A 12,066-nucleotide genomic window follows, 5' to 3' on the forward strand; every position below is an offset into this window, starting at 1 on the left:
TAAAAAAAATAGAAAAAAATACAAAACTTTCTTGAAAGTGGTATAAAAGTTTTTCAAAATGATATGTAACCAATGAGAATACAGAGTATTGTTTGTTTTTAACAACATTCTTAAAAGATTGTCACTGACCCATTTCTGTTTATTTTGCATACTGTACATAAAATGGGAAGAAGAACAGCATTTGATGTAAACAGTTTCATTTATTTCTACCAAATCTGTAAATTTTTATTTATGACTAGAAGGAAATTTAATTCAAATGTTCAAAGGGTGTACTGCGCATTTCATTCTGAGATCTGAGAATTGAATATTAGTTCATAATAGTCCTTATTTAAAGTCTACAGTATGTACAGTGTGAACTGAACCTAGTTTAATTGTCAGTGCAGTGTTGACAAAGGAAATCAGCATTAATGTAATTATTTTTTGTCTAAGTAAATATAGCAATAATTGAGAGAATATGTTCTGTGTGATTGCAAACTAATAAAGACAGAAAACGCCAATCTTTCTTTGTCATTGAAAAACTTTATCCTTTCAACTGTACCTTCTTGTATAAAATGGAAAATACACGTGTTTACATCACTTCCTCTAGTTCCAGTGACTAGTGGTTTCCAGTGGCGACACTGAGAGCACTGACGTGGAGGCTGGTCCGATGCTGCGCAGTTGATTGTACCAGTCATCAGGCTGTCTGGAGGCTTGAGATGGAGCAGGGCCGGAGGACGGGTGGGGTGGGTATCCTCCAGGGGGCAGCACTGAGGAGAATCGGGGGATGTGTGTCAGTGAATGAGGACACTGGTACTGCCGGCCCATGGAGGAGGAAGATACACACATGCTGCTGAAGAGAGGCCCTCGTCCTGGCACCGTGCCCACCGGCAGCACTTTGTGAGAGATACGATCCTGCTTCCGCTGCTTGGCACGCCGGTTCTGAAACCATACCTGCAGCCAGCAAAAGGCAGTAAGATACAGTAATCAGACAAGGGAGTCAAGGTTTGGCTGCTTAACATGGAAAGTTAGCTGTAGATGCTGCAGCAATGTTTAAACTGATAATATTTCATAATAGTGTATAGTAGATGTTTTACCAAAGGCCAAGAACCAAGAACACCAGGTGAGGCAAGACGTTTCCATCAATAAGTAATTTGTGTGGCACAGCCAATTAACATACTGAATGTAAAAAATATTAAAAGTTTTCAGATTCAAAAAATATGTTTACCAATAAAAATCTTCATAACTGCTATTTTCTGCATATTTCCTTAATACTTAAGAGTATTCAGTATTTTTTATTCTCAAAAATTTCTTAAGAATGTTCTTTTTTTTCTTTTCTTAAGTCTGTGTTTAAAAAACTTAATTAAACAGAATTTGAAAAAAAAAAGGTAAAAAAAAAACATAACCTCTTAAAAGTTAGGATAACCTCCAACTTGTCTTAAATAAAAAAAAAAAGAAAAAAAAAATTAAAAAAGAAAGATGTTTCATGATTTATTAGGTTGTTTCAATTATTAAAAATTATAAACATAACACTGGCAACATATATATTACTACTACTCTGTAAAAAATATTGCTTGAAAATGTAAATAAAACAAAGATTTTTGGAATGTTTTACTAGAAAATATTATTTCAGTCTTTCTACTTCAAAATTTCATGTTTAATTCAATGTGTTCCTTACTAATTCTTTGTAATTATTTATAAAAATGTACTAGTAATTAAAAAAAAATAACTTTTTTTTTTCAGTGTAAATCAACTCAACTAGGGATCTCCTTTTTAATTGTATTGTTAATTCCATAATACCAAAGCTAAGAAAATAACTATAATAATAATAATAATAATATTTTAAGAAAAATATAAAAATATTGAAATAAAATATTTAAACTTTTTAGAATTTTTTTTTCTCAGAAATTCCACGTAGCAACATCTTACGATTTTCTAAAGAATTTATCTCAAGAAATGTCTTAACTTATATCTTAAGAAGATTTTCGTAAATCTGTCCACAAAAAAAAAAAAAAAAAAAAATCACTGCTGGGTTTCCATCCACATATTTTGCTGTGTCACTGTAACTCGCTATCAGTGTGAACAATCTGAACACCCCGGTTAGTGGAACATTTAATTCAGCTACATGTAACTGTATCAGCTCAACAGGTTAATTAGCATGTTAGCAAACAGGCGAGTTACCTGTATACGAGCCTCATTGAGTTTGGTGGCTCTGGCGAGCTCCTCTCTGTAGTAGATATCAGGATAGTGGTTCTGTCTGAAAGCTAACTCCAGCTGTTCCAGCTGCTCATTGCTGAAGGTAGTTCGGTGTCTCCTGCGAGATGATGAAGGGTACGGTCTCACTCGTCCTCGGCTGCCCCGGACGCTCTCAGATGTCCCAGAATCTTTTCTTGAACGATTCTGAACATCTGCATCCAATAAGGTGAAATTCAAAGAGGTGAATTCATTATGAGAAGCCCTCTTTGTCACAAACAGAAAGAGTCTTGACTCACGTCTCTCTCTCTAGTTACAAGCAATTTCCTATTGACAGTGAGAGTTTCATCAACCACTGTGGCACTGACACCTCTGAGATGCTCGATTCGCAGGCACACATCTCTCAAATGATGTTCCCTGAAGACGGAGGATTTAAGAGCCTTAGTGCTTCCAAACAAACGTCCAGGAACTGAAAGGACAGCAGGCTTTGCCACCTAAACTCAATATCGTGAGAGAGAGGCATGCCAGGGCCCCGAGGATTACTCTCAGCTTAGGCAAACAATGGCCAAAAAAGTCACTAATTTGTCAAATTGTGGGACTCTTGGTTTCCAGGGCCTATTCACAGCGTTAGGGTAAAGAGAGTGCATGAAACGTACCTCAGATTAGATTTTTGAATGTCTTACTATGCAGTGTTATTTATGTATCCATTATACTGTTATAATTTATAGTTTATGCTATTATAGTTTATAGTTTTAGTAATTTTGCTTTTTTGTGTTTTAGTTGTATTTTATGAGCTTTTTATGTCTATATAGTTTTATTAAGTTTTAGTTATTTTTTTAATACTTAAACTAATAACTTAAACTCATTTAATTTCCGCTTCTTGCCAAAGCAACATTTTCAATTTTCCTTTGTATATATTTTATTTTAATTTATTTCAGTTAATGTTTATTTTATTTCAAGTAATTAATATATATATATATATATATATATATATATATATATATATATATATATATATATATATATATATATATATTATTATTATTATTATTATTATTATTATTATTATTATTATTATTATTAACCATAATACCACTGACTATGCATAGTGGAATATAAAAAAACACAACTCCAAAAAAAAGTAACTGAAACATGGTATCTTAATTCAGATAGACCACAGATAAAAATTCCTCTATTTCACCTTTTCTTTAAATAAATAAATAAATATATATATATATTAACTGAAACATGGTATCTTAATTCAGATAGACCACAGATAAAATTTAGTTTGACCACAGATAAAAATTCCTCTATTTCACCTTTTTTTTTAATACAATAATATATTTAACACCTAGCTTACTCTTGTAAATTGCCATTGCAGTATGATAAAAATTCTCATGATGCTCCTGATTTGTAAGCTGCTTTGGATAAAAGCATCTACTAAATGACTGAACTGTAAATATTTTGTATCAGTATTTCAAATGCAATATTCTTACCTGCACTTGAGCTAACCGTGACCTCAGAGTAATTTTCAGAGAACTGTTCGTGAGGTTTGTCTGTGTCCATTTCAAACTCGCTCTGGTCTGCAGGCAGGATTCAGGTTTGACCCCCGTCCTGACCAAACACTGCTTTTTCACCGCTATCTAGTGTGACATCATAGAGCAGTCACACCTCTCACCCAGCTGCCCATTGGGATGCTGAAGCCCACAGTAACATTTACCTGTTACTGTCAGCATCAATTGTAAAATGAAACTGTCATTTATTTAGTACTGTTGACATAATAACGACAAGTATTTGTGAGTAAAAAAGTTCCTAATAAATCTGGGTCTCAGTGGTGCAGTGACAATTTGAATAATAATATTGGAATTTGGAATATAGGACTTGGAATTCTGAGAAGAAAATTGTAATTTACTATTTTGACCACCAGAGGGACAGTAAACAAAAGAAATGGACACAAGAGGAAACGGTCTCTGGATCTCATGTGAGCACAAAAGCAATCCAAGCAAACTAGTATTTCATTTTAAACAACAAATATTGAATAATATTTGGGATCTGGGACCATAGCATATTTTGATTACTTCATGTTATGTCACCATCTCACATATTTGACAGATTTGAAATGTACTCGCCCTCAAGACATTCAAGATGTAGATGAGTTTGTTTGTTCACCAGAACAGATTTGGAGAAATTGAGCATTACATCACTTGCTTATCATCCTCTGCAGTGAATGGGTGCCGTCATTGGGTGTTTTTTTTTTTTCTTCAGAACAGAATGGACGTGCCGTCATTGGAGTCGTGTGCATTATTGTGATGTTTTTATCAGCTGTTTGGACTAATTCTGACTATCTATCTACTTTTCTCAAAAAGTGGTATGTTTCTGCATGAATCAAAACATACATTTTCACACAAATTCACCACCAGTTTGGCCAAAAGTCAAAGCGTTTTGAATTTCCATAAGAATGTGTTCCAAAATAGTTTTCCTTCTTTTTAATTAAACATTTAATCAGACTATTTGTTTGTCAAGCATGAATAATCAAATTGGTTCTGCAGGACCAGACTGAAGAGCTCTGGCAGACGGGATAAAAGTCAGTCAGGCCTCAGAGTCAGAGACATGGCAAGTATGAGCGTCATCTTTGCCAAGGTGGGTGACTTAGTGTTCCTGAGAGAGTCTACAGTCAACCAGACCCGGGCTGCCAGGATCTGCCTGTTCCTTTCCACAGCCGAAACATGATTTATTCAAGAAGAAAAGAGAATGAGTTGAATTCACATGCTGTTCACTCACCTTAACATAAAACCTCAGAGTAACCTCAGAGATCACTGAGATGATGATGGCTCAATATAGACACACCTGTCCTGCAGATGGACGTTTTTCTATCTGTCTTTGTATCTATGTATCTGTATTTCTATTTATGTATCTGTCTATTTAGTTAGTTAATTAATATATCATCTATCTATCTATCTATCTATCTATCTATCTATCTATCTATCTATCTATCTATCTATCTATCTATCCGTCTGTCTGTTGAAAGTTTGAAATCTGAACAATAAATATGTTGATACGTACAAGTGCATTCTAAACTATGAAAGCACATAATGTTAACACTTTCTTGTTTTTGTAATATAGACACATTCTGCTGTTCATATTGAGTAGAATTAGTAAGACTTCTTCTGTACTAATGCCTAACGTCTATGGCTGTTGTTAAGCTTTTAAGCCTTGCGTTGAAAGAGCTGAAATGAAAAGGAAGCAGATGGGTGTATGTGTAGGCAGGGTCAGCCCGAAGGCCTGTTCCCAGAGCTGGAGAATCACAGGGACTAGCCAAACTCTGCAGACCCCCAGAAATCGGTGGCCAGCCCAGTACAAAACTGGGAGAAGGTTCTGCCTTTGAGGTCCAGTTTAACCACAGCCATACATTCACATGCGCACATACACAAATATATAAGCATGTGCCTGCAAATTTTTAATGTTACTAAGAGAGGACCTTCTCTCCTCCCAGTTTCCTGGGGCTGAACTAAGAGTGACCAGGCTGGCTATCCTTCAGCCCTGATGGAAGGAATGTAACCCAACACTCTCTGCCCTATCTTGGTGGCTTGTATGTCGGCGTATGTGTGCGCGCACACAAACAACAGGGTGATTGAGACACAGAATCACCTTTTTCCATTTACTAAGGAAACAACTACAATATAAAGAGATATAACGGTGGTTATTTTCCAAAAAACACATTTGCCATATAAGAATTAACAGTCAAATGTTTAAAATGGTGTCTAAAATGTTGTTTTATTCTATCTACAATGGCCTCCTACAAAAACATCTACTATAATATAATGAAATAGCAAAATTTATGTTGCTTGAATAAAATATTCTGTCAGAATACACAGCTATTTTTTTATTTTGTAACTTTTCTTTTACATTTTTAAAATGTAATATTCCTTTTCTTTTCTTATTTTATTTTCATTTTTAAAATGTAATATTCCTTTTTTTTTTTATTTTCTTATTTTATGTTGTTACTACATCTACTAGCAGTGCCAATTTCCATGCTACCAGCCAAACTTTACCCCCTAGTCTGCCATGTTGGGATCACATGACCAGCTAAATATCACTCATTTTATTTCAGTAACATTATTGGACAGAGGAGTTTATTCCCCTCTGAGTTGGGGAATAAACTACTCAAGGGAAAAAAAAAACATGCCTGTGAGAATAATGTATTTCTACAATGGTATTTGAAACCTGGTATTGGCCAGCAAAAAAAAAAAAAAGACTTGTTAGTACACTGGAGACTGAATGTTCTTAACTGATTACAGTTGTTTTTGTGGTTTGTGAAAATGTCATTTTCGTGCAGTCTCGCACACATGGTCTTCATGAAAGACGTCAGTGCTCTAACATCAGACAGATATCTTTGAACCGGACTGGACAGATTTGTGTCTTGCCAACATGTATCTCTTTGGTGACTCTCCCATTCGTTTGTACATGAGAACACAGACTCGTGTGCAAGGTTAAAGAGAAAGTTTTATCAATGAAGACTTGTGCGATAATAAACAGTTTTATATCTATAAAGGGAGAACTTTATTAGCCTATAAAAGCTGCTCCCAGTACAGCTAGACAGGCAATTATCCAGCTGTCTGCGTTCCCCCTCCCACATAGTATACACTTCTCCAGGCGCGAGAAGGAAAGCAGATGTATAGTCTGCTGAGGTTTGCTAGTGATGTGTAAACTCTTGTGTCTGGGGCACGAAATGCTGTAAGTGAGTGGGATAGTGGAATTTTCACTTGTCCCAGCTGTCTTGACCTCTCAGTATATCCTTGTGGCTGTCTGAAGAGAGAGAAGAGACACAGGTGCTTCCACGGGATCTCAGATGGGACTGCACGAAACAGGACACCACCGTCGCTCCCAGGCATCCAGACAACACCTCTGCAAATCTACCCAGCCAGACAAACTTGCCAACGATTCACACAGACACATCACGCCAGCTCCGGCTCATTTTCAGGAACTTTCCAAAACAGAAAAGGGGAGAGAATTTTTTTTTTCCTTACTCATGTAAAAAGCCACCACCACAACACTAGGTTGCTAGATGGCCTGGATCAAAATAGCCCTTCCAAAAACCTCTATAGGACTTTATTTTAGGGGGTTATTTTATAGTCCAGGAACCAAGATTCCTACATTCAAACACTTAAAAAAGTAACAGCCCACTTCTTTTAAACAAGCATTTTATGTCCATAGCACAAAATGGGTGAGTTACATATCAATGTTTTATAATTAGGACAAGGGTTTTGTAAAACTCATGGGCAATATTAATAAGCTGTGTCCCAATTCAGGGGCTGCATTCTTTGAAGTTCGCATTCAAATATTGATTGCATCACTGCGGCACATTGAAAGCTGTCACAATTCAAAAGCTCCCTCAAAATGCAGCCTCAAAATGCGTCCTTCGTTTACCAGGCCACGAAGGATATAATGAATGGATCCTTCATGGCCCAGACTCTCCCAAGATTCACTGCACACCAGTGACAACAGGAGTTTTTAAGGAAATTGTTTGGTTACATTTTTTAAATGTAAATATTGAATTTTAGTAGTTCAGATGTATTTTATAGACATTTTTTTTTATGTACATACATGAACAAGGGCGAAGATATTTACCCTTACCAAAAAGTAGTATAGTTCTTGTATTTTTTTAAGTATACTTTGTGTAGCAAGTATACAAATTTCAGTGTTCTAGTAGTATACTTGTAAGTGTACTGTTTCAATACTCTAAATTGGCCCACTTTCTAGTATATAAAAATATACTTTTAGGTATACTTTAAGTATAACAGTAGTAAACTTTGAGTACACAACTAGTTTACCTCTATGTTTGTAGTTTGCACTGCAAATATACTAAAAGTGAACTTATAGGTATACTGATAGTTTACTAATTAAATACTTTGTACACTTTGAAGTATAGTCCCAGTAAACTACTATTTTAGTAGTTTTATACTGCAAGTATACTCATAAGTTTTAAGTGTACTACTATGTCCCTATTTAGGTTTTAATTTGTATATATTTTGTTATATGAATATCTGAACATACAAAACATCCAAAGAGAGAACAGGGTATCTGCTTGCAAACAAAAACATTTTATTCTAGCTTCATGCATTCTATTTTTAAACACTTTAATGTGGTTAAGTTTCATAAAAAATAAAGAAATAACATTTTGAAAAAAAAAAAAAACTGAAAAAAGACTATGAATTGGATTCAGAATGATAATCAAAACGTAGATGGAGTCGATCAACACCCCAAAACTTGACTGTAATTATTACCTCTTTATTGGTCTACATTTTATTCCATAACGTTACAGTTTTGATGCTGTTTCATGTCAGATGATTGTGTTACATGTGTTAGTATCTGTTGTTTCTTTTTCTTCTTCACTTGTGTTTTTTTGGAAATTCTGTACAGAAGATGTGTACTAGCGCCCTCTACCATATAACAATGAAAACACTTATTCTAGGAGCACAAGTATAGTTCAAATACATTTAGACTTTTGGTAAGTATGAGTCAGGTATACTTAAATGTCATTTTAAGTATATTTTTGAGGAGTACATTTGGGGAGTTTCTGAGAAGTACATAAAAAGTAAACTAAAAGCATACTTTCCTATTTTTAGTTTAAAAGAAGTATACTAATAGAACACTAGAATAAACTTATTTTTCGTAAGGGTAGACAGGTTCTGAACCCATTTTGTTTTCAGACAGTTTAATATAATTTAGTAAAAATCCAGTACAAACAATACTGCAGCTAGTCAACAGCAGCTGTCACATTTGCTAGGCAACTAGAGCAATCCTCTATAGGCTAGACCACCCCATTTAACAATGCTCGGTTCGATCTTTGTGGACTTCAAAGGTCAAGGCATCCTTTGCTGCCTCTTACTTGGGACACAGCTACAGTAATACTTGTCTTAGCAAGCACCGCTAACTAACGTAAATGCTAGAACCTCTGCACAAACCTCCAAAGCTCTTAGAGTAGGTACTACATTTGATTTTTAACTTAATTTGCGACCATTAAAAAAAGAATGTAGTTTTTAACGTGACCTACAGTGCCAGCTGCCATTCATAACTCCTCTCTCTTGGTCTCATGGGATAGTAAAGTGTCCATTAGGTGCGCACTCTGTGGGTGGTTGTAGGTTTGTTTCATCGCTCCATCGGGGACTGCTTGTTTGGACATTTTATTTTTTTCATGCTATGATTCAGATCATAGCCTGAGGCACGCACAAACATGACCACATACAATATTCACATGCATAAACATACACAATATCAAACACTGTTGGAAATGGCTTGTGAGCAGATGGAGCATGATGAAGACAGGCCAAGAAAATCACACGATGCATTTGTTTACATTTGCATTTGATTTACATTTGTTCACGCACAGACACATAGCTCTCTGAACGTGTGTGCAATTGTGTTTATTTCTCAATGAAAACATTCCCAGTTCACTTAAAGAACACAGGCCATATTTTTTTTTCCACCCTCAAAAGCCGTCGGTATATTAGAGTGAAATCAGCCCAGAAGACCAGGGTATGGCGTGACAGTAAGCCATTTTAAACTGCAGCCACAGCACAGCCCTCTGCGGTGAGTAAGAGTGTGTGTGTGATGTTTGTGTGCATAAATGGGACAGAGAATGTGTCATTGTGGTTACTCATTGGTTGCGGGATTAATTAGAATCAGTGGTTCAAAAATAACGTTATGAAATGACGAGAATACTTTTTGTATGTGAATAAAACAAAAATAATGACTTTATTCAACAATTTGTCTGACACAGAAGAGAGAAAGCTGCCTGCGTTCAGTTCATATTCTCCAAAATGGCGCTACGGTGATGTGGAGAGTCACAGAGGAGACAAATTGTTGAATAAAGTCATTGTTTTTCCTTTATTCGCATACAAAAAGTGTTCTCATCACTTCTTAACATTATTGTTGAACAACTGATGGCAGGTGGACTATTCTGACGATGCCTTTCATACTTTTCTGGACCTTGACAGTGTATTTTACTTGGCAGTCTATGGGACAGTCACAAGCCTCCCGGTTTTCATCCAAAACTTCTTAAATTGTGTTCCGAAGACGACCAAACTTTTACGGGTTTGGAACGACATGGGGGTAAGTGATTAATGACAAAATTTTCATTTTGGGGTGGAGTATCCCTTTAAGTGTAAAAACACTATGCTTTACTTTCAGTGCTTTACAATTGGCTGTTGTCCATCATATTTTGCGAGATACTGTAAGCACAGATTTCTTAAGCCCAGGTATAATCCAGAACATGAAAAGATGTATGTTCCAGGTGACTTGTCAAATGATAGGATGTCGTTGTTTATAATAAGACTTTTTATGAATGAGAACAAGGCTCTTTGTTTTTAGTACTTGACAGTAGTTTCGTGTAGCCAGACTTTTGAATATCATCATAAAATCTAATCCACATTGCATTGTGCTCCAGCCAAGAACCTCTTAGACAGGAAGAGACAGTTTGTTTCCTTTTAACATGCCATTTGTGTGGGTTCATCCAAAATAGTTGACAGTCAATAGTTGACTCATTTAAATAATTGCACAGCTAGTTCACGTTATTCAAACCAACTCTGAACATTGTTAAAGATCTAATATAACTTACCTGACAAGTACAGTTGTTCCTCAACCACACTGAATCAAGCTGGTAACTTGTAAGCATGACTTAGCCTACTGACTTGTTTCCAGACAGACTTTTACACCTCAATTTGCTAAAGCCAGTCAAAAATATTTGAGCTGCTGATTTTTAGATTGTGCTTTCTGGATTTGTGCACTATATTAATAATTATATTATTAATAATAATAATGTCGGAATTGTTAGATATAGCCATTGTGAGATGTAAATTTGAGAAATAAAATGCAATTGTGAGATATCTAGTGGCAGTGATAATATATAGTCACATTGTGGGACACAAAGTTTTAATTCTAAGAATTAAAGTTGAAATTGTGAGACAAAGTCGCAATTACGAGACACAGTCACTTAGTGAGGTATAGGAAATAAAGTCACAATTGCAAGGTATAATCACTTTGTGAAATAGTCACAAATTTTGAGAAATAAAGCTGGAACTGTGAGATAATAAAGTCGCAATTGTGAGATATAGTCACTTTGTGAAATATAGTCACATATTTTGATAAAAAAAAGCTGCAATTTTGAGATATAAAGTAAATTGTGAAATTTACATTTTGAGATCTAACGTTTCAGTTCTTAGCAATAAAGTTGCAATTAACTTATTTTCTGAGGCAGAAATTGGCTTCAATAAAAATCTCTGCAACTACAATCATCATATCAGTTCAACTAAACAGTGTGCAAAGAATATGGTAATTTAATAACTGAATATATTAAATCCCTAGTTGTCAATGTCAACTACAGGAGTGTCTTGAAATAACAGAATACTTAGCATATGATGTCATTCTGTGTTTGTTCTAATGTATTATAAATTTGAGTAGCAACAGTTACTAGGTAGCTGTTTAAGGACTTGACTGTGGGCGCTTGTGCAGAGAACAACCCTGCATGCAATTCTCAATGAACCAGAACTGACTTGGCAGCTTCTCTCTCTAACTCTCTGCCACATTCTTCCAAATTTCTGCTGAACTTTGCCCTTTGCAGACTCATGCCAAGTCACAATAAACCTATGGAGGCCCTGACATCATTCTGAAGTGAGAACGCTTAGAAAAAATAAAAGAGAAAGCAAGTCTGTGGAATAATTATATAAAAGAGGGAGTGAATCAGGAAATAGCTCTCGGTTTGGGAAACACATAGAGCGAGAGGGAGCTTTGCCACAATTTAAATTGAAAAAGGGTTTGAGAAAAAGCAGGGAGGAAATAATGTGAAATGGAAAGGCATAAGAACAGCGGCAGGGTAAGCAGTCAACTTCGATTTGAATC

The 12,066-nt window shown here is 35.5% G+C and overlaps 1 protein-coding gene across 1 annotated transcript; it reads right to left on the reverse strand.

Annotated features, from left to right (window-relative positions):
* Positions 1-193: 193 nt before the first annotated feature.
* On the reverse strand, positions 194-3,799 carry LOC109048710 (homeobox protein prophet of Pit-1-like). The gene is made up of 3 exons (XM_019066370.2): positions 3,666-3,799; positions 2,158-2,384; positions 194-930 (listed from the first exon to the last, which is right to left on the reverse strand). Exons 1-3 carry the CDS (start codon positions 3,733-3,735, stop codon positions 583-585), a joined length of 645 nt encoding a protein of 214 aa, XP_018921915.1. The 5' UTR covers positions 3,736-3,799; the 3' UTR covers positions 194-582.
* Positions 3,800-12,066: the final 8,267 nt, after the last annotated feature.

The sequence above is a fragment of the Cyprinus carpio genome, chromosome A13 (assembly GCF_018340385.1).
Source record: "Cyprinus carpio isolate SPL01 chromosome A13, ASM1834038v1, whole genome shotgun sequence".
NCBI classification, from domain to species: Eukaryota; Metazoa; Chordata; class Actinopteri; order Cypriniformes; family Cyprinidae; genus Cyprinus; species Cyprinus carpio.